This window comes from Stenella coeruleoalba (genome assembly GCF_951394435.1).
Source record: "Stenella coeruleoalba genome assembly, chromosome: Y".
In the NCBI taxonomy this organism is placed as follows: domain Eukaryota; kingdom Metazoa; phylum Chordata; class Mammalia; order Artiodactyla; family Delphinidae; genus Stenella; species Stenella coeruleoalba.
Window position 1 is genome coordinate 2618762 of NC_137168.1, and position 27815 is coordinate 2646576.

At 41.2% G+C, this 27815-nt stretch overlaps 2 protein-coding genes across 5 annotated transcripts in view; one reads left to right on the forward strand and one right to left on the reverse strand.

The window, feature by feature from the left end:
• LOC307181081 (uncharacterized protein) overlaps positions 1–27520 on the forward strand; it is a 36093-nt gene extending 8573 nt beyond the window's left edge. Inside the window, exons 4-10 of the mRNA XM_079911855.1 lie at positions 24518–24636; positions 24796–25340; positions 25948–26025; positions 26128–26239; positions 26337–26482; positions 26589–26677; positions 27330–27520. Coding sequence (XP_079767981.1) covers positions 24518–24636; positions 24796–25340; positions 25948–26025; positions 26128–26239; positions 26337–26482; positions 26589–26677; positions 27330–27345 — 1105 coding nt within the window. The 3' untranslated portion in view covers positions 27346–27520. The remainder of the gene's footprint in view (positions 1–24517; positions 24637–24795; positions 25341–25947; positions 26026–26127; positions 26240–26336; positions 26483–26588; positions 26678–27329) is intronic.
• On the reverse strand, positions 1959–19403 carry LOC307181048 (RNA binding motif protein, X-linked-like-1). Of its 4 annotated transcripts, none has more exons than XM_079911823.1 (9): positions 17997–19403; positions 11865–12376; positions 10463–10575; positions 9648–9754; positions 7210–7549; positions 5116–5259; positions 3841–3955; positions 2773–2889; positions 1959–2674 (listed from the first exon to the last, which is right to left on the reverse strand). In XM_079911823.1, the coding sequence occupies exons 3-9, from the start codon at positions 10569–10571 to the stop codon at positions 2554–2556; spliced, it is 1053 nt and encodes a 350-aa protein (XP_079767949.1). In that variant the 5' UTR covers positions 10572–10575; positions 11865–12376; positions 17997–19403; the 3' UTR covers positions 1959–2553. The 4 variants fall into 4 exon arrangements, with proteins under 4 accessions (XP_079767949.1, XP_079767947.1, XP_079767948.1 ...); XM_079911821.1 differs by lacking the exon at positions 11865–12376 and adding an exon at positions 15025–15149; XM_079911822.1 differs by lacking the exons at positions 11865–12376; positions 17997–19403 and adding an exon at positions 15025–15473 and having other exon boundaries at positions 2773–2886.
• Positions 27521–27815: the final 295 nt, after the last annotated feature.

Sequence of the window (27815 nt, forward strand, 5' to 3'; positions counted from 1 at the left end):
GGAGAGTGGGCCACAGAGGGAGGGAGCAGATACATACAGAAACAAGAACGCGCGCGCGCGCACACACACACACACACACACACACACACACAAAGAGAGAGAAAGACAGAGGGGAGACAGACACTCAGACGGAGCTCTTCACTGCGTGGCTTTTCTGCTCTTGAGCAAAGGAATTCAAGTCTAGCAAAGAGCTGGGTTTGCCGGACACTCCCCTCTCATGCCACAGAGCTTCGGGCTCTCTGTCCCCTGGAAGAAAAGTATCCAGCAACTTCGGCCACCATGCATTTCCTTGTACATTTTCTGAGAGTTCCCAGTGGTTAAAGGTCCCGAGGGAAACCAGATTCTGATTTTCTGATTTTGGAGCGGGAACTCCTGGCTCCAATGGCACAGGCATGCCAAAATAAAGTTAAAAACAGTAGTACTTGAAACGTTTCCCAATGTTTTACAATCCAGGGGTACTAACTTTCACTAAGATATATACTCAGAAAAGTTAACTGGTTCCATTTACATTTAATGGAAAATTGGTTTTATTATCATTATTCCCACGTTGGTCATCTGCCACTTGAACATGAATCAGAAAATAGATACTTAACCTCAAGATTTCTTAAACTCATTACATTCACATGTGTAAATTTTCCTTTCATTTATACTATTGCTTTTTTTTAAAGGAGATGTTGGGGGTAGGAGTTTATTAATTAATTTATTTATGGCTGTGTTGGGTCTTCGTTTCTGTGCGAGGGCTTTCTCTAGCTGTGACAAGCGGGGGCCACTCTTCATCGCGGTGTGCGGGGCTCTCACTATCGCGGCCTCTCTTGTTGCGGAGCACAGGCTCCAGACGCGCAGGCTCAGTAGTTGTGGCTCACGGGCCCAGCTGCCCCGCGGCACGTGGGATCCTCCCAGACCAGGGCTCGAACCCGTGTTCCCTGCTTTAGCAGGCAGAATCTCAACCACTGCACCACCAGGGAAGCCCTATACTATTGCTTTAAAAGGATAAAGGCACATAGAATGTCAGTAATAATGTAAACATTGTTTTTCAGCCTTTTTGGAGACTTCTCAAACCTTTTATATGTTTAAGCTTTCAAAAAGGAACATGTAATTTGTTTAGCCTAACTGGAAAACAGTCACAGCTTGCGATGGAGAAATAACACATTGCTTAATTTTGAATACATTCATGTTCAAAGACACAAAGGAAAAGTTTAGGCAAACAGCACAATTCATCCTCCAAACAAAAGTTTTATGCTTGTTTAACTCAGCAGTATAATTAACAAGAAATATTTCATGAAATTTTTTTACTCTGAAAATTCTGAGCATTACATTTTAAACACAACTTCTACTTTTCAACTAACATTAACAACTATGAAAGTACTTTGAATAATTCCATGTTGTCATTTTCTCTGAATATTCATAAAGGGAAAGTTAATATATGCCTCTTCCCCCCAAACCAACATTTTTGTTTTAGTAGCAATCAAGCATCAATTAAAGAAAACAACTTAAACTTTTCCTTTGTAAAGAACATTTGGTACATAACTGAGTGTTATTTTTAATATCTGCTTTGGCCCTCTCATTCATATTGGCTTCCCGCATAACCTCCCCTGGAAGCCCCACAACCTGAGCTACTGTATGAGTCACGAGGAGCAAGGTAGCCCCCATTCACAGAGGGTGGAAACCCTGGTTGTTCTTGTCTTCCACGCTCACGACCACTTGAATAAGTATTACTTTGGCTGCTTGAGTAACCTTCCGGACCTCCTCCATATCCATCTGTTGTATTGCTATCATAGCGACTGCTTCCACCGTAAGTCACAGGGGCCCTTCGTGCTGCTGGTGCGCCACGGGAGTCACCTGTGAAGTTAATGATTCATAAACTAAATTTAAACATTACAAATTTTTCTGGTATCATATAACATGACTTAAAGTGCTAAATATTTGAAAAGATAAGCTTTATCTGTCTCTGCTATGAAAATATAAACTATGTAGCAACAGTGAAGGGCTTTCACATTTATTTAAAAGAGCGAGCAATATTTTTCAGCCTAAGTAGTTTATTTTAAAGTAAATGTTATTTTCTGAAAATGGACTGAAATTCTCACTTTCATAACGTTCCTATGCTTCATACTTTTAATAGCACTCTACTGATTATTTGAAAATGTTAAAATAGGGGCTTCCCTGGTGGTGCAGTGGTTGAGAGTCCGCCTGCCGATGCAGGGGACACGGGTTCGTGCCCCGGCCTGGGAGGATCCCACATGCCGCGGAGCGGCTGGGACCGTGGGCCACGGCCACTGGGCCTGCACGTCCGGAGCCTGTGCTCCGCAGCGGGAGAGGCCACAACGGTGAGAGGCCCGCGTACCGCAAAAAAAAAAAGAAAAATGTTAAAATAGTTTTTCTGTAATGAGAAAAAAAGATGAGACTGTCAATTTACCCTTCATTGCATTTTAAGTGAGCTATTAAGAAAACAATTCAAAGGTCTTTAACTTATCAAAAGGGCCATGCTAAACATAGTTTTACCTTTGAGGAATTGAAGTAAAATTAGAGTAAACAACGATCTGGTTAAGTCTAATTCTATGATTTACAGGTTGTAACTGGACTCTTACCGTAACTCCCATATGAATCCCTGTAAGACCTTCCACTTCGATATTCAGAATAATCTCTATCACGACTTCCACCACAGCCATCACGATCACTAAATTTAAAAGAATGTCATAGATTTAAATTACGTGTCACGATCACATAATTTAAAAGAATGTTTTTATTTGATAAAAACACAAAACTTTATATTACCTATGTTCTCCAGAGGGATGATCATTCCAAGAACTTGAATGTCCATAATAACGGTATGCATTGACTCTACGTGGTGGAGTATAATCCTTGCTGTCTCGGGAGCTTGGATAAGCTCTGCTTGAATAAGTTAAATAAAGCAGATAAAATTTTAAATGCAACTTATAATATCCAGAATATATAAAGAATTCACACAACAGAAAGACAAAAAATTTTAAGCGGGCAAAGGACTTGAATATACTTTTGTTCAAGGAAGATACACAATAACCAACAAGGACATGAAAAGCTGCTCAACGTATTTATTAGGGAAATGCAATTCAAAACCAAAATGAAATATCTACTTTGCACCTATCAGACTGGCTATAATTTAAAAAAAACAAACAGAATATATCAAGTGCTGGTGCAGATGCAGAGAAACAAATCATGTATGTGCGTGGCAGAAATGTAAAATAGTACAGGCTCTGTGGAAAAGATTAGCAGTTCCTTAAAAAATTAAAGAATTACTATATGTCCCAGGAATTCCACTCCTAAGTATATATACACTCAAAAAGAATTGGATACAGGTACCCAAATGCTTGTACAGGAGTATTCATGACAGCACTATGATGGGAATAACCCACACAGATGGATAAACAAACCATGTTAACCACACATAAAATGGAATATTTAGTCAGCCAAAAAAAAAAAAAGATCAGAAGTAGTGATTCACGCTACAGCATGAATGATCCTTGAAAACATTTATGCTAAGGGAAAGCTGGATAATAAAGGTCACATAGTGTTTGATTCCATTAGTATGATATATTCAGGATTAGATAAATTCATAGATAAGGACACAGATGGGCACCTACCAGGGACAAGGCGGGAGAAAATGAGAGTGACTGCTTATTAATTTTATTTTGGGGTAATGAAATGTTTTGGAACTGAACAGAGCTGGTGGTTGCATAACACTGTTAAGTGTACTAAATGTTACTGAATTGTTCACTTTTAAATGTTCAATTTCGTGTTAGGTAAATTTCAGCAAGGACAACAAAATTAACCATGGCTTAATTCATATACTGTGTTTTTTCTTACCTATCTTTAGTAGCATAACCACCATCTCTTCGTGACATATAGCCAACTCTCCGAAAAGAGACTGGCTCTCTGTGAGGAGAAGCTCCATAATTTTGTCTTCCACGTGACACTGAGCCTTTAATTTAAAAATGCTTGTGTTTAAGTACCTCAAAATTGACAGTAATGTTTCCAGGAAAAATTCAAAAGTCTGATATCCTTCCTCTCTCCAAAATCATTTTAAAAAACTACTCCTTCTAAAATTCCATTTATGCACATTTTTGTTTCCCTTTAAATGATACCACTGAACATTTTATTTTCGGTACATCTCCCGTTCCCTATACATTTCACATACGCTTTCAATTACCAGCAGTAGGGAAAACTTCTCAAAATTTGAGCAAATAATTAATTTTTGGTAACTACTGTCACATATTCAATCACCAAGTGGTTGGCTCTCTCCTTTATGTGTACAACCTTAATTATTGACCTTTTATGATGATAGCAATAGTGACTTCTATTGTTTATTAGCAATAAAGGGCTCATTTGAAAAACACTGTACCACTTCCAAAATATGAAACTATCTCCCATAAATAATGTTCTCTTCATGTGTTAATTCTTATTCCTAATTCCTAGAGGTCACTAGGACGTTGTTTGTTCTCTTCTCTTGTTTGTTCACTAGGCTAACCATCTAATAATGGAAAGGGTAGGCTTCTTAGCTTCTGTTGTATTTTGAAGTCAATACCGTGCTACATTTGGCTTCATTAATATTCTACACATAAAATGGCAATTTGAAAATGACTGTTTCAAGTCCGTACCATATTAAGGATCAGAAAACAGTGCTAGAAAAGTTAAGAGCACAAACTACAGTTCATATGGCAAGTTTCAGTTATTGTTTATAATAATTAAATAAAAAACCAGGTGGCCAATATACATAGCTAAACTACTCTACAGACCAGAACATTCTCTCACAGGACATAGTTTTCATGAAAATTCTGATATTGAAACTATGTGATAAAGAAGCCTACTAACCAAAAAGTGTTAGCAACAACTTAAATTAAGAGGAATTCTATAGCAAACATGGACATACAAGCAATGTTTTCCCCACTGCACTGCTAATCACCTACTACATGTATAATTAGAAACTAAAAGATTATTTCCCAACCACAAATCAATCAATAAATTAGTGATTGGTAAACATGTTCATATACTTCTCACTTTCCATTTTGCTTAAACATTCTGTTTAAAATAGCTCACTTTCATTAATAAGAATCAACTGTCTCTGCATTACATAGCATTTACCTTGTCTTCCCATCCCACTACTGCTTGGTCTTTGAGCAGATCTTTTAGGAGGAGGACCTCCACTTCTCGAAGATGGTCCTCTTTTAACTGGAAAGGGTCCCCTGGAAGAACTCGCATTGAGACTAGGAGTATATCCACCACAACCTGTGTTTAAATGAAATCTTTTTAGTTAACTAGAATCAACATTTTGTCATTGGTCAAGTTTCACTTATTGTTATAAATTTTCACTAAACAATTACCCCAGTCTTCAGCTTTCATATTTGTCTAAACCAGTAAGATTGTTTGCTCATATGACACATAAGTTAGTACAGTTCAAAGACTTACTGTAGAAGTCAGTTTGGAAAATCTAGCAAGAAATTCAAGAACCACTGGTATGAAAGCAGTTTGGGGAAAAGAGAGAGAGTACAGAAAAACCTGGATAAATTAAATGTAAACCTGAATTTTTGATCAGTTTAGGAGGAAGATGATAAGTTATTAGTTATATAATTCTGGTGTCAAGGAAGCTTTTTTTTTTTTTTTGCGGTACGTGGGCCTCTCACGGTTGTGGCCTTTCCCGTTGCAGAGCACAGGCTTTGGACGCGCAGGCTCAGCGGCCATGGCCCATGGGCCCAGCCGCTCCATCCTAGGTATAGATCAAAACATTAAAAATAAAAAAGCTGAATAAAAAATGCATTACCTAACAGTTAAGTATATACATACAAACAACCCCCTTTGCAGGAGAATATCTGCTTATAACTTTACAGTTGGCCCAGTACCCCTAGTTCTGCATCCATGGATTCAACCAACCTTGGATCACGTAGTGATGTAATATGTATGTATTGAAAAAAAAATCTGCTTGTAAGTTGACCCACAGTTCAAGCCTGCGTTATTCACAGATCAACTCTTAATGTTGATTTTTCAGTGAAAAGGGCTATGTTGCGTTCAATTTTAATAGTATTTAAGAAATGCACATTAAATACTGAAAATTTATGTTTTACCTTTCTAACCAGAAAGATGTTTAGATATATTCCAATTCCCCTGTAGTGCCACAGGCAAGAAAAAATGAGTATTCTTACACATGGCAGAATACGAACTGGTAAACTTTTCTCAAGATCAAGTTAGTGGGAAAAGAACAAAACTATGTTATCTTAAAATGGGCACACCCTTTAACTGAACTTTCAAAAAACATTTCCTAAAATTCACACATCTAATTAACACAAAAAGAAACCAAATGTTTTATTTCTGAAGACTGGTTATGGTTAATAGGTGAAGCAAAGGTTGTTAAATATATGGAAGTTTTTGAAATACAAAGTGCTTTTCCTCCTTTTCTTACTAAGTAGAAAACTTCTCTGAAAAAATTCAAAAAATATATTTTCAACGACTTTCTCCTCTAATACACACAGAAAGAAAACATACATGTTTCTGAAGCAGAGGTTTTTACTCTTTTCCTGAATCAAAGACACCTTTTAGAATCTAAAGCCCTATTTATTTCCCTAAGGTATTTTCCCCCAAATGCAAACAACAGACCCAGGGAGGAAAGCCTCATATCAAAATGACAATGGAGATTTGCTTAGATTTCTGAACACATACACTTAAGACAAATACTGCAAGGTGAAACCTAAAATATGAAGTGTTTATCCCTGAATTGTGGATATTCTGAGTGACTTTTATTTTCCGTGGTGTAGTTTTCAAGATTCTCTAGTATTTTTATGATGCAATAAGTCTACTCTCAGAATAAAATTAATCAATGTATTTTTAATAGATTATTAATGAATCATTGACTTAAACTCATATAAAGTTATTGGCCCTAAAGTGAAAAATTCTAATGTATGATCGATAGTAGTACACCCTGTAGAAAACTTCTTGAAGAAAAGAGGCAATTAGTAATAATGGTAAAAGAGACTGAATTTAGTTTAAAATTTATGCTATTTCCCTGTAAGGTGATTAACTTTTTGCATATTATCTAGTTAAGTCATTTTATAACTACAATAATTCTTTACCACTTAGAAATACTTCTGACTATCAATGTAATTCATCATCTAATAATTCTTACAGACTACTTTGCTCATAAAGGATGGAATAAAAACTGAGATGTTTCTATACAGTTAAACTTACGATTTTTCGGTCCTATGGCTGCAGCCTTGTATTTTAAAACATTACCCAAGTGTCCTCCACGTGAGGGACGCTCTCTTGCTCTTCCATTTCCTCCTCTTCCATTTCCTCCTCTTCCATTTCGTCTTCTTCCATTTCGTCTTCTTCCATTTCGTCTTCTTCCATTTCGTCTTCTTCCATTTCCTCCTCTTCCATTTCCTCCTCTTCCATTTCCTCCTCTTCCATGTCTCGGATTTCTCAGATGGCCCCTGTTTCTTGCAGGAGGTTGTGGTCTCTGTTTACCACCGCTGTCAAAAGATGGTTTGTTGGCTCGCTCTACTTTAATTGCTTTTCCATCCAAAGACTAAAAAGATTAAGTATAACATTAGTAACATTACATCAAATTTATTTACTACTGCACTAGTTCAAGATCAGTATTTTTTCCACAAAGCAAACATTTTCTTCTGAAATGATTGTGTCCTTCACCGTGCCAAATAAATGAGATTTAATTAGTAACAGTCTTTCAGTAAGTCATCCAACACAAAGTGTATGTATTGGCAGTTACAGCTCGCTGAAATGTTCTCTGGTATTAAAAGAAGATTAATACCTCTCACTTATCATGAGAGAATATACCCTTTTATTTTCTATAATGGATAACTAAACTCACTTCATTTCTGTACTTCTACCATTCAAAGTTTTCAGTGTCCCAAGGGTATATAAAAGTATACGTGTCATTTAAAAAATAAAATTATTCATTGGAATAATGGAATTATCCATTATTCAAAATGGTTATTCCTACTCTAATTATTTTTAGCGTTTATTAAATATTAAGAGAAAGAAAATTTTCCAACATGATTGCTGTTCTGTATTTACTTCTAATAATTTCCCTGTTTTTTTTTTTAAATAGAGCACTTATTTGGTCCTTAACATCTCTTGCCTTATTCAATTGTTTAAACATGTCCCCAAAGAGTAACTTATTATAATACTACTTCATATTCTTATGTTTCAGAAATGCTTACATTTCTTAATCTTCCAACAGCTTCCTAAATTAACCTTCTATAGATGCCAAAGTGATTTTTGAAAACATAATTCAAATCATCATATAATTGCTCTACATAAAACACTCTAGCTGTTTCATGTTATTTTTGGAAAACAATTTTAAATGCTGAATTCCTACTAAGACTTCTGGTGGATATGGATGGGCCCTGGCCCAATACAAACAGCCTCAACAGCCATGTGTTCCCACCTTAGGGCCTCCTTTTCTGTTTCTGGGTCCAAAATATTTCCCATAGACTTATGAATGGCTGCCTCCCTCCCAACATTCAGGATATAACATTGTTAGATCTATATGTATAGAAATAGTGTCCACCACTCCCCTTAAGCTCTAATGAAATTACTTACTTTATTTCCCTTAATATTTTTGCATATGAAATTGCATTTATTTTTACTTGTATGCTTCTCATCTTTCACCCTAGAACACAAGTGTCCAAGAAAATAGGTATTTTGTCTTACCCACAACCATTAATCAATTGCTAAATCAATGCCTGCCAATAAAATATCTGTTGAATAAAGAAGTGAAGACTAATGTCTACACAGACTACGCGTTCTTGTGCTTGAAAACAAAGAAAATGGGGGTGGCGGATCACCATCAACTGTTCTTCATAACGCAACTTTATCTCTGCACCCAAAATAAAATCATGAGTCAAAGTCAACTTTTAGGTACTACCATACCTTAAAATATGAAAGTAAAGTAAAAGGGTCAACATGTGCCAAGTGCCTGCAGCATACCAGAAACCAAGCTATACAAAAAGGGAATTAATGTATGTGTTCCACACTATGAGAACTGAGAAGCACTGGAGGTAATTTTAACAATTAACAATTCACAGTATGATGAATATAGAAAGATATTACCTGCAATATAAAATGGGAAAAATATTACCTACAATATAAAAAAAATCTTGGAGCAAATATGCAATTAAAAGTACAGTTTTGGGCTTCCCTGGGGGCGCAGTGGTTGAGAGTCCGCCTGCCGAGGCAGGGAACACGGGTTCGTACCCTGGTCCGGGAAGATCCCACATGCTACGGAGCGACTAGGCCCGTGAGCCACAGCCACTGAGCCTGTACGTCCGGAGCCGGTGCTCCACAACGGGAGAGGCCACAACAGTGAGAGGCCCGCGTACAGCAAAAAAAAAAAACCAGAAACAATATGGGATATTGGGGAGAGCTCTACAGGCTAAAACTTATTTACTTTTATGTTTGAATGCTAAAACAGGTTTAAAATATATTGTTAAAGCTAATGTTAATTTCAATCTCTTTCCAACCAGACAATCCAGTACTTATGTGACAAAAAGGAGAGTGAAGGCTTATATGGCATTATGTTAGTTTAAAAAATTAGAAAAAAGAGAAACAATCTAGAAATAGTATTAAATGGAGAACACAAAATATTATTAAAAGACTCTTACCTTTCCATTCATATCTTTGGCAGCATCCTTTGCATCTGCAGAATTCTCAAAAGTAATAAAAGCAAAGCCTCTAGACTTGTTTGTTACCCGATCCTTCATCAAAATAACTGTAATACACATAAATCTTTTTAATTTAAAATTTCACATAAAATTGAACTTTTCATATTTTCAAAATAATCAATCCTTTGACAATTTCTCATAAGGCCTCCTTAACTCAATTTGATGTTATGGACACAGTACAGTAACAACCTCCTGAAAGTTACTTAACACTGAAACAAAAAACAAAAACACATAAACCAAAAAAATCCTTTCCATTTTATATCATTTCCAGTATTTTAAAAATAGAGTCAATAATTTCAACCATTCTACAATTAGCATATCTCTTCCCATTTCATGTCCTATGACCACAGTATATTTAAAAAGCCCTGGGACTTCCCTGGTGGTCCAGTGGAGAAGACTCCACTTTCCCAATGCAGGGGACACGGGTCTGACCCCTCTTCAGGCAACTAAGATCCACATGCCGCATGCCACTCGGTGTGGGCTTGATCCCTGGTCAGGTAACTAAGACCCTGCATGCTGCAAAGCACGGGTCGGGGGAAGAAAATAACGCTGCTTTTTTCCCTTCTCAGTAGTAGGAGCCCCTAAGGTGTACACTTTCCCTCATTGCCCAGTGCTTTCCTAATAAAAAGTAGAAACTTAAATAAAAAGTGCTCATGTGTTAAAAACAGAAAAAGCATTATAACCTAGCTGTCCAGTGGTGTATGTTTAATACACATTTGCTTTGAATAGATATATATATTGGTTCTAAAAATTACCTTCCATAATGTGACCATATTTCCCAAATACCACTTCAAGAGAATTTTCATTGGTGTCAGCATGGAGGCCTCCTATGAACAGTTTCCCAGGCTGATCTGCTTCCACCATTTTTCTGTAAGTAATTAAAAATATATCTTTATACTCATAGCAAAAAATAAATTATAAGCCAAAAGTATCAAACTATTACACCTGTTTAAAACTCAAGTAAAGTACCCAATATCAGTGAAATTATTTGCCATTTCTTACTTAAAAGAGAGGAAACTTGAAACACAAAGCAAAACAAGCACTGGCATAACAAATGCTCCATTTTTTATAGATCTCTTACAAAAACCTGTATGTAAAAATCAGATTAGAAGGCAACTGTAAATTCTTTTGAGCTGCAGGGTTCAACGCTTCATTTCCAAAAAACAACAAAAAAATAAGCAATAAAAAATGCTCCTGGATTCTACACATCTAACAGTTAATAAGTTTTATGAACTGTGCAGAAAATACCTTAAACATTATTTTCAAAATTTTCCCATCTACTCACATTTTTCTTGATTATGCATCAAATACTGTTTAAACTTCAAAAATGGTAAGTCATAAAAGCAAAGGAGGGAGTTACATCCTTTACTGAGGGAAATTTAAACTGTTTTACTTATACTGAGAGACTTTAAGAAACACTGGTCCGAAGAGAGTAACATACTTTATGTGCAAAATTAAAATCTGACAGTTTTTGTCAAGTGAATCAACATTTTGACATCTGATAACTAAAGTTACAGGTTTTAAATCATTTAAGTTAAAATAGTTAGGTATCTTGCCTCTATTGTTCAGTACCTCTGCTTTCACAAAGAAAACCCGTAAGGAAAAAAAAAGTGCACGTGGAACAAAATGGCGCCATGGCGTACGCTCCACTACCCGCAAGTGAGAGAAAAAAAAAAACTTAAACAGCAAAGAGGGTACGCGTTAATCAAAGGTAAATTTCTCAGTCCGCCCCCAGGTGTAAACAAGTTAAACAGCAAAGAGGGTATGCCGCTAATCAAAGGTAAATTATCTACTCGGTATTCCCTCCCACAGCATTTCAAACCTATCTCCACCCCTCTCCCCACCCTCTCAATTCACGGACAAAATCCAGGAACTTCACTGGCTTTCCACTGCTGCCTTGGGAACTGATTATCTGGAAGAACAAAACTTAAACGTACTGTTCAAGAACAACTGATAGACTTCTGGAGACAGTGTATATTCAGACATATGTCTACAAACACAACTTACTCGGCTCTTAAATCTTACAGAGAAAGCCTGAGAGAAAAATCAAAATATGAATTACCATGCTTTCTCTGGGAACAGGAGAAGATACAGGTATCAACTCTTTCTCTTGAGGTATAAATTATTCTCTCCTCCCTAAAATGCCGAATTCCTTACCTTACTTTGTCCTCTTCTTCAGAAGTCTTCCTCCCGCGTCTCTTCAGACGACCGCTAAAGAAACTAACGGTCAAGAGCAAGCGCTCTACTTATAGAAAGATGATAAGGAACCGGATGTAGCGCTGGGTGGAAGAAGGGATGAGCTGCACTAGAGTTAGGGAAGATGAAAGATGTAGAGGTGGGGGAGGAGTGAAGAGAGACACTCGCGAGAGAGACTGGCGAGAGCAACTCGCGGGAGAAACTCTGAAGAAAACTGCAACGACACAATGTGTTCTCTACTTTTTTACTGCATACATTTCCCAGTTGCTTTAATTTAATCAATATAAAGGAGAAGGACTTTCCTGGTGGCGCAGCATTTGAGAGTCCGCCTGGTGAGACAGGGCACATTGGTACGTGTTCCGGTCCGGGAAGTTCCCACATGCTGCAGAGCGGCTGGGGCCGTGAGCCATGGCCGCTGAACCTGCACGTCCGGAGCCTGTGCTCCGCAACAGGGGAGGCCACAAGGGAGAGGACTGCGTATCGCAAAAAAAAAAAAAAAAAAAAAAAAAAAAAGTAAAAGGCAATTTGGGGGTATAATGTGAATTTCCATATAATCAGTAGGGAGAGTTCAGGGATTTTTTGATACATGAGAAATGGGGAGGACCAGATCATGAAGCATTTTGCTTGCTACGCAAATATGCTACCTACTTTATTTTTTAGTGGAACTGTTCAAATAATTTTAAACAGAAACGTGAATGTCTACAAGATAAAATGCATATGGTATTTAATATGATACAAAGGAAGGCAGACAAAAAGTAATCTAAGCTTCAAAATTTAGTAGTTATATGAAACTGGGGAAACTACCTAAACTCTTAAATTTACCCAGTCTACAGAAAAAGAATGATCAGATAGGGTTATTGTGAGGGAAAATGATGTGCTGAGCACATTGAACACAACGCCTAAAAACATAATTCAGGGTTCAAAACAAAAGGGTGGAAATATTGTAATTACTTTTATATTAAGTGAGAGCCTGAGCTTAATTTGTAATCCTGCCTATTTTCGAGACTGGTCAAACTCATGATACTGCTTTTTTTGGGGTTTTTTTGCTGTACGCCGGCCTGTCACCTTTGCGGCCCCTCCTATTGCGGAGCACAGGCTCCGGACGCGCAGGCTCAGCGGCCATGGCTCACGGGCCCAGCCGCTCCGCGGCATGTGGGATCCTCCCGGACCGGGGCACGACCCCGTGTCCCCTGCATCGACAGACGGACTCTCAACCACTGCGCCACCAGGCAAGCCCCGAAACTGTTTGTTTTCAATTATGTTCCTTTGCATATTTTGTATAAAGTAAATAATCATTGTATATTTTCACTAATAATAAGCCTAAAAGAGCATAGGAAGACATGACAGAACACACACACGATTGGAGTGAAGAATAATTATTAACAAAAAGATATGAAAAATAATTAGTAGAAATCTTTGGTGGATAACAAATGATTTAACAGAAGACAGTTTACCAATAATTATTCAAGAAATAGAAACCCCATACGTAATTTATAGTCAATTCTAGGAGATAGCTGAAATTTTGCTGAAAAAGCTAGTATACTGATGATAAATATAAATAAATGCTATTACTCAGATGACAAAGCTTGTGTGTCAATACTGTTTACAGACATAACCTCTAAAGATAGCATGCACAAAATGTATGACAATACAAATGGTAATGAATTAGAAACAGGGCCACTTCCTTTCTGGGAATAACTACTGCAGACTAACTGGTCAAATAAAAATATCTAATAAATATTGTGGGCTGGCTACTATAGAAAGTGCTTCATTTACTTATGAATTTAACTATCTCATTTGATTATTGCCACAGTCCTATTGACTGCTATTCTTATCCTCATTGTACAGATTAAAAACTTTTTTTCTCAGGTATGTGCAACACTTTTTGAAGAAGAAAACAGTAAAATTCTTTGAAATACTTGAAAAATGACTTGAGCAACTGGAGATGGATGTTCTAATATGACTTCCATATGACCTTAAATAATATGTAAATAATATAAATAATGTGAATGAAAATTATAAGGTTATATCATACATATGTATTAAGGTATCTATATTTATATATGTATATATCTGTGTATATTACATATTTACTTATATATAATCTGTATATACATATTACACATATTGCATTCTCAATTAGATTTTTAGAGTTTATTTAGAAGAATTAACATTCAGAAATTTAGAGCATATTCTAACAAAGGGCCTCCTCTCTGGATATTAAAGAGGATTATAAAGCCATGATAAATGGAATGATTTAGTGAACACACAGAAAAGTAACAATCAGAAAGCATGTCCATAATAATAAAGGAACAACTGGTAATTTTAAAGTGTTCTCGATAAAACAGAAGGCAAAGCGCAATCAATACATTTTGCTATCGAATTTTTAGATAATATTGTGGGTAGAGGAACATGTTGGATATGTTGCATCTGCATGGATTGATTCAAGACTGCATGGATAGATTCAAACAGCAAAATTCACACTATAGGAGACTATATGGGATAATCAATATGGATTTATAATAAATTGAAAAAAATAAAGAATTGAAGGGGGAAACTGTTTTAGAAAACAATTAAAAACATTTGAACCAATTGCAAAGTTCAAACCTTATTTGCATTTTATTTCAGTGAAACTGAAAACATTTTTAGTTTGCCATTTATGAGAAAAATGGAAATTTGAACATACTTGATATTTAATGATTTTTAAGAAATTATTAATATCCTTGTGGGTTTTCTCTAGTAATGTGATGGCCTACAATTGTCCATTACATATCTACTGACTTGGCTTGACCAAACTTTAATCAGCCTTCTCTCCTCCTCACAGTGTGCTAAACTTTGACCTGCCCCTCAACTTCGGGGAATCACTAACATACTAAGGTCAGAACGTATTCTGTAACAGCTTATTCTGAGAATCAGCTGGCAGGGGAAACATTTTCTATTAAAATACCCCTATTTTACCTCCTGCTCACCCCTCTGCTTCTGTCCCACTAGGTTTCTGCTGGCCTTGCTCATCCTTTCCTCTTAAAAAATACTTTTTCTACTTGATGTTGAAATACTTGAAGATTCTGAAATCAAAGTGTTCTTCTATTCAATCGTCTTTGTGAATAAACTCTTTCCTTACCTAGGTCTTAATTTGGTTTTCAGTTTTCTGGTGCTATGACGCAGATAAAGTGTTGAGAGCCTTTTGATCTTTATCATCCTGACCAACAGTGCTGCCCAAACCGGAGGGGTTCCAGCCCAGGATTTCTGTCTCAAATGAAAAAGTGTAAATGTTACCCTTGAGTAGAACTCCACCCTAACTGAGGCCTTAAACGGAGGTGTTCTCTCTCTATTGCCCAGGAGTGGATAGTACCATGAGACAGATAGTTCTTGACAGATAGTTCTTGTTCCCCAAGAACATGGCACCAAGCAGGTGACATCAGGAGTTAGTCAGCTTCTACCCAAGACACTGGAACAAGGTCCCCAGCTTCCAGGAATTCCTTATCTTTCTACCCTCACCGTTTTAACTGTCTTTCTTTGCTGATCTTTCATCTCTGTCCACTCCACCATCACTTTTGCTATCCGTATAACTGATCCCATTACAACTGTAGCTCTCCATAATAAGCCTCATGTTGTACTACCTAGTTTTAAATTAATTTTTCATAGGAGTAGAGATGATTTACAATGTTGTGTTAGTTTCTACTGCACAGCAAAGTGAATCAGTTATATATACATATGTCTCCCCTCTTTTTTAGATTCTTTTCCCACATAGGTCATTACAGAGCACTGAGTAGAGTTCCCTGTGCTATACAGTATGTCCTTAGTCTCTGTTTTCTATATAGTAGTGTGTATATGTCAATCCCAATCTCCCAATTTATCCCTCTCCCTCCCTTCCCCCCTTGGTGTATTACCCCTCTTTAACTTCTTCCTTACATGAGCTGTTTCTCCCGTAAGAATTACTCTGTCCCTTCAAGGAGCCCCAGATGTATAGTATTCCTTTCCATCATTCAGAGCTAAACCTCACAGTCCTACTTCTGATTGATTTTATCTACCCACTTTCCTTTGGAAACCTGCAGTTTTCCCCAAATTGCTATACTGTCTCAGGTTTAAGGGCATCCTTTGTGTTGACACTTAGTAAGGGGAAACTTTAGATTTTCTCTGTAGACTTCAATACTTTTTAGAAAAAGCAATGCATATTTCCACTGTAACATAACCAACAGCTGTTTCAAAGATCTAGGTATTTTAAATTATACTACTTTGCCACCAATACAAATATTTACACTATTATTACGGGAGGTCAAAGTACATATTCCTTACCTTGTTCTTTTAATACAGTATACTGAGAAGGTCCTAAATACAATTTAACCTTTACTTGGAACTGTGTCCTGCCATCAAAAACTTGGGAACTTTCCTCTTCCAAAATGGATGGGACAGTACTTTCATCAAAAGGGTCATATGAACTCTGAAGTATAAATCCATCTGACAACCATTTTCATGAACTCTAGGTAACTCCTAATGAGACATATTTATGACTACTTTGCATATTAGTATCTTTCTGCCAGATGAGCTGGTATCTGTTATCTAGCTAATTAGTCCCTATCAAATCTTTAACTAGATTATCTTCCTTCCTCATGTTAACTACATTTTTACCTCTGATTTAAGTTTTCTAGGAACCTGATAAATCTACAAAGACATGTGACAACTACAACTTAGGTGCAGAATTCCACCTAACCATGCATGTGACCTTTCTTGGTCACGAGGTTCTCAAGAAGCCTTAAAAAAAGAGTAAGAGATTGAGAGTTCAATTAAAAATTTGACTATTGCAGCAGAAGACAAACAAGCAACCTTTACTCTTGGAGCTTGTGCTGTGTAGGCCATTCAGAAAGGTCACCAAAACTCCTGCATCTTCCATGTTCTCCTTTAGTAAATAACTATGACTGTGGGCAATCTTATCGAAACTACCAACATCATCACCAGAGAACTCCAAAACTCCACTGAGTATTCCTTCATAATTGACTGGCATTGAACATGATTCTGGCTTCCTGCCTGTGGCCATTCTGTTGTAGCTGGAAGTACCTTCTCTGCATGTTTGCTGAAACCTCTCTGTTGTCTATGCCATCACCAAAACATTCAGACATCTCCTGAGCTTAGTCTTCTATGGTATTGTCCCTTGTTCCTTGAACTGAGTCTGCTTACCCTCAGGAATGTGTAGATCTCCTGAGCTGAGTCTGGACCTCTGAGGAGGGTCTTTGTCACCTAGGGTGGACCTAGGTTTCCTTGTGTTGAGTGTGAACATGTTCAGGTATTGTTTGGAGATAACTGAGCTGAGCTGATTGGGTCCCTGTGCTGAGTCTAAATGTCTTATGTGGATTTGTCATCTTCTGTGTTAGTTTTTCGTGCATCTTTATGTGGATGGAAGATCCATAATTTGAGCTGGGAGCCACCTACCATGAAATTTGAGGTCCTCGATCTAAGTGTGGCTATCCTGAGAATATCTGGTTTACCTGCACTTTTTAATGGGCCCAATAGGTTTTGGTTCCCTGTTATGGGTATGGGTATACTGTGGTGGGACTGGGTCTTCAGATAAGGGTCTAAGACCCCTGTGATGTGGTCTGGGCATGCCTTAACTGAATTGGGGTCTCATAAGGTGGGTGTGGGATCTGTTAACGTAGATCACTGGCCCCCAAACTGACTCTGGGTCACCTGACTTGCATCTGCAGTAACTACAGCTGCATTTGTGTTCTCTGATTGTGGCTTGGGATCTCTTGAGCTTACCTGGGGTATCTGAAGCTGTCTGTAGTCCCCTGAGGTGGGTATGTGATCCCTGAGCTGAGTATGCACCCCCCTGGTGTGGGTCTGGGGATTTTGTGAGTATCTGAGTCTCTGTGGTGTTTTTTTTGAGGATGTCTGATAGACTTCTGGAGACAGTGTGTATTCAGACATATGTCTACAAACACAACTTACTCGGCTCTTAAATCTTACAGAGAAAGCCTGAGAGAAAAGTCAAAATCTGAATTACCATGCTTTCTCTGGGAACAGGAGAAGATACAGGTATCAACTCTTTCTCCTGAGGTATAAATTATTCTCTCCTCCCTAAAATGCCGAATTCCTTACCTTACTTTGTCCTCTTCTTCAGAAGTCTTCCTCCCGCGTCTCTTCAGACGACCGCTAAAGAAACTAACGGTCAAGAGCAAGCGCTCTACTTATAGAAAGAGGATGAGGAACAGGACGTAGCGCTGGGTGGACAAACGGATGAGCCGCACTGGCGTTAGGGAAGATGAAAGACGTAGAGGTGGGGGAGAGGCGAAGAGAAAAACTCGCGAGAGCAACTGGCGAGAGATTCTCGCGAGAGCAACTGGCGAGAGCAACTCGCGGGAGAAACCCTGAAGAAAACTGCAGCGACAGAATGTGTTCTCTAGTTTTTTACTGCATACTTTTCCCAGTTGCTTTAATCAATATAAAGGAGAAGGGCGTTCCTGTTGGCGCAGTGGTTGAGAGTCTGCCTGCTGATGCAGGGCGCATGGGTTCGTGACCGGATCCGGGAAGATCCCACATGCTGCAGAGTGGCTGGGCCCGTGAGCCATGGCCGCTGAGCCTGCGCATCCGGAGCCAGTGCTGCGCAACGGGAGAGGCCACGACAGTGAGAGGCCCGCGTACCGCAAAAAAAAAAAAAAAAAGAAAAAAAAGTAAAGGCAATTTGGGGGTATAATGTGAATTTCCATAGAATCTAGGGAGAGTTCAGAGATTTTTTGATACATGAGAAATGGGGAGGACCAGATCATGAAGCATTTTGCTTGTTATGCAAATATGCTACTTTATTTTTGAGTGGAACTGTTCAAATAATTTTAAACAGAAACATGAATGTCTACAAGATAAAATGCATATGGTACTTTAATATGATACAAAGGAAGGCAGACAAAAAGTAATCTAAGCTTCAAAATTTAGTAGTTATATGAAACTGGGGAAACTACCTAAACTCTTAAATTTACCCAGGCTACAGAAACAAGATGATAAAGAATGATCAGATAGGGTTATTGTGAGGGAAAATGATGTACTGAGCACATTGAACACAACGCCTAAAAACATAATTCAGGGTTCAAAACAAAAGGGTGGAAATATTGTAATTACTTTTATATTAAGTGAGAGCCTGAGCTTAATTTGTAATCCTGCCTATTTTCGAGACTGGTCAAACTCATGATACTGCTTTTTTTGGGTTTTTTTTGCTGTACGCCGGCCTGTCACCTTTGCGGCCCCTCCCATTGCGGAGCACAGGCTCCGGACGCGCAGGCTCAGCGGCCATGGCTCACGGGCCCAGCCGCTCCGCGGCATGTGGGATCCTCCCGGACCGGGGCACGACCCCGTGTCCCCTGCATCGACAGACGGACTCTCAACCACTGCGCCACCAGGCAAGCCCCGAAACTGTTTGTTTTCAATTATGTTCCTTTGCATATTTTGTATAAAGTAAATAATCATTGTATATTTTCACTAATAATAAGCCTAAAAGAGCATAGGAAGACATGACAGAACACACACACGATTGGAGTGAAGAATAATTATTAACAAAAAGATATGAAAAATAATTAGTAGAAATCTTTGGTGGATAACAAATGATTTAACAGAAGACAGTTTACCAATAATTATTCAAGAAATAGAAACCCCATACGTAATTTATAGTCAATTCTAGGAGATAGCTGAAATTTTGCTGAAAAAGCTAGTATACTGATGATAAATATAAATAAATGCTATTACTCAGATGACAAAGCTTGTGTGTCAATACTGTTTACAGACATAACCTCTAAAGATAGCATGCACAAAATGTATGACAATACAAATGGTAATGAATTAGAAACAGGGCCACTTCCTTTCTGGGAATAACTACTGCAGACTAACTGGTCAAATAAAAATATCTAATAAATATTGTGGGCTGGCTACTATAGAAAGTGCTTCATTTACTTATGAATTTAACTATCTCATTTGATTATTGCCACAGTCCTATTGACTGCTATTCTTATCCTCATTATACAGATTAAAAGCTTTTTTCCTCAGGTATGTGCAAGACTTTTTTGAAGAAGAAAACAGTAAAATTCTTTGAAATACTTGAAGAATGACTTGAGCAATTGGAGATGGATGTTCTAATATGACTTCCATATGACCTTAAATAATATGTAAATAATATAAATAATGTGAATGAAAATTATAAGGTTATCTCATATATATATGTATATATGTATTAAGGTATTTATGTTTATATATGTATATATCTGTGTATGTATATTACATATTTACTTACATATCACATGTATATACATATTACACCTATTGCATTCTCAATTAGATTTTTAGAGTTTATTTAGAAGAATTAACATTCAGAAATCATTTAGAGAATATTCTAACAAAGGGCCTCCTCTCTGGATATTAAAGAGGATTATAAAGCCATGATGAATGGAATGATTTAGTGAACACACAGAAAAGTAATAATCAGAAAGCATGTCCAAAATAATAAAGGAACAACTGGTAATTTTAAAGTGTTCTCGATAAAACAGAAGCCAAAGCATAATCCATACATTTTGCTATCGAGTTTTTAGGAAATATTGTGGGTAGAGGAACATGTTGAATGAGACTGCATGGATAGATTCAGAAGCAAAATTCAAACTATAGGAGACTATATGGGATAATCAATCTGGTTTTATAATAAATTGTAAAAAAAATAAAGAATTGAAGGGGGAAACTGTTTTAGAAAACAATTAAAAACATTTGAACCAATTGCAAAGTTCAAACCTTATTTGCATTTTATTTCAGTGAAACTGAAAACATTTTTAGTTTGCCATTTATGAGAAAAATGGAAATTTGAACATACTTGATATTTAATGATTTTTTAGAAATTATTAATATCCTTGTGGGTCTTTTTCTAGTAATGTGATGGCCTACAATTGTCCATTACATATCTACTGGCTTGGCTTGACCAAACTGTAATCAGCCTTCTCTCCTCCTCACAGTGTGCTAAACTTTGACCTGCCCCTCAACTTCGGGGAATCACTAACATACTAAGGTCAGAACATATTCCGTAACAGCTTATTCTGAGAATCAGCTGGCAGGGGAAACATTTTCTATTAAAATACCCCTATTTTACCTCCTGCTCACCCCTCTGCTTCTGTCCCACTAGGTTTCTGCTGGCCTTGCTCATCCTTTCCTCTTAAAAAATACTTTTTCTACTTGATTTTGAAATACTTGAAGATTCTGAAATCAAAGTGTTCTTCTATTCAATCGTCTTTGTGAATAAACTCTTTCCTTATCTAGGTCTTAATTTGGTTTTCAGTTTTCTGGTGCTATGACGCAGATAAAGTGTTGAGAGCCTTTTGATCTTTATCATCCTGACCAACAGTGCTGCCCAAACTGGAGGGGTTCCAGCCCAGGATTTGTGTCTCAAATGAAAAAGTGTAAATGTTACCCTTGAGTAGAACTCCACCCTAACTGAGGCCTTAAACGGAGGTGTTCTCTCTCTGTTGCCCAGGAGTGGATAGCATCATGAGACAGATAGTTCTTGACAGATAGTTCTTGTTCCCCAAGAACATGGCACCAAGCAGGTGACATCAGGAGTTAGTCAGCTTCTACCCAAGACACTGGAACAAGGTCCCCAGCTTCCAGGAATTCCTTATCTTTCTACCCTCACCGTTTTAACTGTCTTTCTTTGCTGATCTTTCATCTCTGTCACCTCCACCATCACTTTGGCTATCTGTATAACTGATCCCATTACAACTGTAGCTCTCCATAATAAGCCTCACGTTGTATTACCTAGTTTTAAATTAATTTTTCATAGGAGTAGAGTTGATTTACAATGTTGTGTTAGTTTCTACTGCACAGCAAAGTGAATCAGTTATATATACATATGTCTCCCCTCTTTTTTAGATTCTTTTCCCACATAGGTCATTACAGAGCACTGAGTAGAGTTCCCTGTGCTATACAGTATGTCCTTAGTCTCTGTTTTCTATATAGTAGTGTGTATATGTCAATCCCAATCTCCCAATTTATCCCTCTCCCTCCCTTCCCCCCTTGGTGTATTACCCCTCTTTAACTTCTTCCTTACATGAGCTGTTTCCCCCGTAAGAATTACTCTGTCCCTTCAAGGAGCCCCAGATGTATAGTATTCCTTCCCATGATTCAGAGCTAAACCTCACAGTCCTACTTCTGATTGATTTTATCTACCCACTTTCCTTTGGAAACCTGCAGTTTTCCCCAAATTGCTATACTGTCTCAGGTTTAAGGGCATCCTTTGTGTTCACACTTAGTGGGGGCTCTGTGCATGTTTAGCAGTAAACAGTAGGGCAGACAGGAAGGGCGCCCACTTCCTCTTTTCAGCCTCTCCTTCAGAGCCTAATTTCTTCACCCAAGTGCTGGATCCATCTTCAGGACATTGAAGCACACACTTAGCCACGAACTGGTTCCCAGTGGCCTCCCACAGCTGCCTGAGGGGGAAAGAGAAACCAGCTGAGGACAAACACCTACAGAGCAAAGGGAGCCCTGGAGCACCTCTCTAAGCAGGCGACCCGGGGACGCGCGAACCAACCTGAGAGCTCCAGGAAGAGGAAAGCGTGTCCCAAGTCGGCTGGGTCCCTAGCACCTTGTCTTCCTGTATGGTGCCACAGACAGGGGCACAGGGAATGGAATCGAGCCTCCTTGCTCCTCACGGTCAACCTGTCGAAGGCAACCGGGAGGAAACAGCACACAGGTGCACGTGACTCAGCTCCCACTGCGCCCACTTTCAACCACACCGTCCCATAGGCAGGCAATCGTTCCAAGAACAACCCGTGGAGCTAAATGTGCACGTGGGCTAGATCCACAGAGGGGAGGCGGGGGACAGAAAACAACTGGGACAGTAAACTAGGGGGCGCTGACCAAAATCCTTTCTCGTGGAAACACGTACGTGTAGAGTTCTGCTCAGGTATCTGCCCGTGTGTGGTGTGGGGGGGGGGGGGCGTGGGGGGGCACGTGATGCACGTGCGTGCTCAGGAATAGGCACGACTACTCTCATGCATGCGTGGACGTTGGGATGGACGCGGGGACGTGGAAAAGCTTAAAGAGCTTATAGAACGTACGTAAACTGTGGGCCAGTTGAAGCCCCCAAGCCAGGGAATCCAGCCCAGAGATACCACCCGTGGAGCAAAGTGTAAGGGGCATCACACGCCAGCACCCTCGACCAGGGGCTGAGACTAGAGGGAGGAAGAAAGCACCTGTGGAAGGACAGGGAGGATGCAAAGTACATGAGAATCACAAAGGGCCCGATGCCCAGGCCCAAAGAGGAAAGACCCACCCCCCACCCCTACAGCCCCACTCCCATCTCAGCTACAGCCACCTTTATCTCCTTCTCCAGTGCACGAGCAACCTTTCCCCCACCCCTGTGTAGGCCCTTGAGAAACACCTGGCCTTTTTTTCGTAAGGTTTGGCACACCGACCCACACCGAGGCATAACCGACTGCCTCACACTGATTTTGCTGGTTTAAGACATCACTCTAATGTTCTGACAACCCTTGTGGCTCAGGAGTATGGCCGTGATGGCTTAGCTGGATTCTACCCCTGCTCCCCTGTCCCACAAGACTGGGGCGAAGGGCTGGGCTGGGATGTGATCTCATTTGGAAGGTGGACGAGAGCAGAACCACTTTCACAGGGCATCCTTAGGGTCGGCAAAATTCACATTCTCGGGTTGGCAGTGGTGAAGGCATGCATGCGTGCGTGGTGGCCCTTGACTGGGTGCAGTCCTCAGCACCTCAGTGTGTGCGCCACATGTCCAAATAAAGTTTCTGGCGTTCCCCAGTGCCACCAAAGCGCGTCGTCCCTCTCTCGGTCTCTCAAAACACAGGATGGCCGAGTCAAGTTCGTCTCGTGCCATGTGTCCATGTCCGTTCCCGGAGGGACGCTTGTCACCTTATGTTGGCTAGCAGAAAGGCAATTTTTGCCTGCCACTCGAGCGTTTGAAAGGCACTATGCAAACGTGTGGTCACACAAAGTCCGAGAACCCGTGGGTGCCAATCACAGACGAGGAGAGGTCTTTTGGTGCCAGGCAAGGTAGAATTTCTCGGAGAGTTTAAGTATCCAGAGGGGATCCCAGGAGAGTGGGCCACAGAGGGAGGGAGCAGATACATACAGAAACAAGAACGCGCGCGCGCGCACACACACACACACACACAGAGAGAAAGACAGAGGGGAGACAGACACTCAGACGGAGCTCTTCACTGCGTGGCTTTTCTGCTCTTGAGCAAAGGAATTCAAGTCGAGCAAAGAGCTGGGTTTGCCGGACACTCCCCTCTCATGCCACAGAGCTTCGGGCTCTCTGTCCCCTGGAAGAAAAGTATCCAGCAACTTCGGCCACCATGCATTTCCTTGTACATTTTCTGAGAGTTCCCAGTGGTTAAAGGTCCCGAGGCAAACCGGATTCTGATTTTCTGATTCTGGAGCGGGAACTCCTGGCTCCAACTAGCACAGGCCACATAGGTATCACAGGGCACCCGGGCACCGCAGACGCAAGGCCGGAGGCCTCCCTGGAGGCGAGCTCCTTGTGGAACCTGGGCTGCTAAGTCCGGGGTGCAGAAGGGGTGTTTTGGGGGACCCGGCAATCCCGGAAACCGACCTGTTTCCACAAGGCGAGGGGCGGGGCAGCCGAGGGTGACGCCCACTGTCCTCGCCCTGATTGGTCGTGATGGGGCCGAGCGGCCTGGGCGTGGCTTGGAGCTGCTTCCTGCCACCTGGACACGCATGCCTGGTATCCAAAGCTCCTGCGCATGCGTTTCAGCTCTCTTCACCGCAGAGGCTCCTGGGAACGATTCAGTCCGTAGCGAAGCGCGATTGTAGTCGTTGGGCCTGCGTGGTGCTCGGCCCACGTGCTGAGCTTCCAACTGCCGCACCTTCGCCGCTGCCCCAGCTCAGAGCCAGGTCCGCATGGGCAGTGAGGCGGAACCCGGGGTCATCTTAGGTGTGGGAGGGGGTCCTCAGGAAGCAGGGGCCCACGGGTCCCCAGGTGTGGTGCGGGAGGTGGGTAGGGTGCTGGCCCTAGCTGATGGGTGGGGCGAGGAGGCCGCCATCTTTAGCGGGGAGGTGGTGCGGCAATGCGCGGCCCTGTTGGAGGGAGAGGTGGCGCGGATCATGGAGGTGTTTTGGCAGCCTGTGGAGGACATGATGGAAGAGCTGGAGGTGGTGGCGGAGAAGCAGCAGCAGCAGGTGGTGGCGGAAGAGCAGGAGGAGAAGCCCCAGGAGCAGGGGCAGGAAGAGCCAGGGCCGTCCCCGAAGAGCGCCTCGCTGGAGGCGCTGGAGGCGCTGAAGGTCTTGCAGTTACAGCTGGAGCCTGTGAATAGGGAGTGCAGCCGACAACACTTTCGTCTCAAGGTCACAACACTTCGGAGGCGGAAGCCTTATCTGGAACACAGAAGCACCGTCATCCAGAGCATCCCTGGCTTCTGGGTCAAAGTTGTATCCTTAATTTTGTATTTGAGAGACCACGTTGTGGCCGGGCTAGTGCAAGGGGTACCTAACATAGCGGGCCGTTTGGGTACCAAAATGTATCCGTTGGATTGTGCATTGTGGGCACACTCAGGGAAATGTGATCCTGAAATTGTGGGGGCATGCTGATTTTCTGCATAGCAGGAAGTAAGACTAGGGCTTTAGTTGCAGAGGTCCAAAAAGGTATTGTCATTAGTACCAGGGCCTCTTGAGACAAAAGAGTTGTCTTGTGCACAGGTTCTTCTTGGAATAACCATCAGGGAAAACGGAGGTGAGAGTGGGGAGTTATGAAAGCGCATCCTAGTTAGAGCCAGGAGTGTTTGCTGTGCGGAAGTAAGCTTTTTCTGTCCAGATGGAGATCAGGGCCTCCCTCTCAGAATCGGAGGCTCCCTGTTTTAGTGCACAGATATGCACACCCCGAGGGGCTCATTGTTCCTTCATGCAGTCTGTATTGAAGGAATAGGACTAGATGCTAGTGGGGCCTTGAGATCAGACACTCCCAGGCCGCTGTCCAGGCTCGCTCTGTTCTCCCAGCCCTTTCACCTCCGGCATCTAGAGGCTCCTTGACGTAAAGCAGTTTGTGAACCACCCCCGGATGTCGGCCATGATTAGCACCCAAGATAAAGACATGCTTAGCTACATGACCAACTTGAAGGTCAGGCTGGGGAGGAGAGGGGAAATGATTTATCCCGGAAAGCAGGAAAGAGCAGGTCTGCTGGAGAGAGATTTCACCCTCCGCCTCCACTTTGTCCGGCAGGTGGAGGAGTTCGCAGATCGCAGTGATTACCGCAAGATCATGTTGTTTTTCCGGAAGAACCCCTATTTCCAGAATGAGGTGGTTGTTAAGGAGTATCTCATTGAGGTCACTGGTAAGTGACAGCTCCCTCGATCGTGGGGGAGGGCAGATGGGGTGAGGTGAACTTGAAACGTGATTTAGGCCCTTGTCCTACGCTCCTTTTCCCGCAGGATATAGGGCATCTCATCTCGCTCCAATTCAGTGGCACCGTCGTTTTGAAAAGGAGGTGTATAGCCGCAGGCACAACAACAGCGGCCTTAACTTCTTCAACTGGTTCTCTGACCACAACTGTGTAGGATGTAGCAGGATTGCTGAGGTGGGGTGCCTCTGGGCCTCCTCAGCAATGGCGATGTTGGTCGGGGGAAGGGGTGTGGGCCTGGCCTGGCCTGGCCTGTCCCGACCGGGCCCCTTTCCCCTACCAGATCATCGGCGAGGACCTGTGGCCCAATCCCCTGCGCTACTACCCGAGGGAGAAAGGCCCCACCGGGACAGGTCACCGAGAGGAGGACAGGTGGGTAAGGAGCCCAGGGGCTGGGCGCTGAAACGAGTAAGCTGGGTCGTTTATTTCACTCATGGAGGAGTTGAGGCTCAGAGGCATACAGTGACACCAGGGCGTGAGGGCGTCAGGGTGCGACAGCACGTCTGGAAAACTGCAGTGCAGGACTGGTTCTGACTAGGGAAGCTTTAGGCGAGTGAAGCAGCATGAGAGTCAAAGTCACTGAGATTCAAAGGTGCACGTCTCTGAACTGTCATTCCATGGCCATCAACCCCACCCTCAGGCCTCCTGTAATGCCCCCTTAAATTTGGGCTTGGCTTTGGGCTTGCCTCAGGTTCCCCCCACCACCCCGTTTCCACAAAGGTGTGTGAGTCCCCTTTGTGCAAAGCCTTACCCCGCTGTCCCATCATTTTTTTCTGTTTTGATCATCACCGTCATCTTTTACTTTTCTTATGCATTTTCTTCACCTGCCATGGCTATTGTGAGAACAGTGGCCATTTTGCGTCGATTATGAAGAAAAGTTTCTAATATGCGGTTGGAGGAAATGTAAGAGATCACAGGGGATGTGACTCTGTCTCCTGGGCAGGGCCTTAAAAAGTTAAAGCGGTCTTTAGCATCGTTCAGAGAGGTTGGGTTATTATGTGTGTGCCTGTGTGTGTTTTCAAAGGCACTCCCGATCTTGAGATGCGTGTGATGGAGCATCGCCCTTGACCTAAGAAGCTGCTTTGGGTGAAGGTGAACGGTCAACGTGGTTGTCGTGCACACGAAGAAACGAAGAGAGGTCTGGTGGTGAGACGTACAGAGAGGGAGACACCAGTAAACCTGGAATAAAACCGGAAGATAAATAAGCAGCATCAGTTGTATGTGTTTGTGTGGTGTTTGTGCAGGGGCTCAGGGTAGACACATCAGCCCCAGGCAGGCTTCTCAGTTTGCTGCCTGGGAATTACCAGTCCATGGAGAGTTGTAGAGGTGGGGGGAAATCATACTTTGGGATTGCATCAGAGGATGCAGTTCTGCCTGTGGGATGGGGGTTGGGGAGGAAGGAGAAATAAGAGAAGGACTGGTTAACTGGGGCCTGTCATTTTTCCAAGGGAAATGCGGAAGTTCAAGGAAAGGGCCTGGTGAGCAAGGGCCTGAGATTGAAATGCTGGAA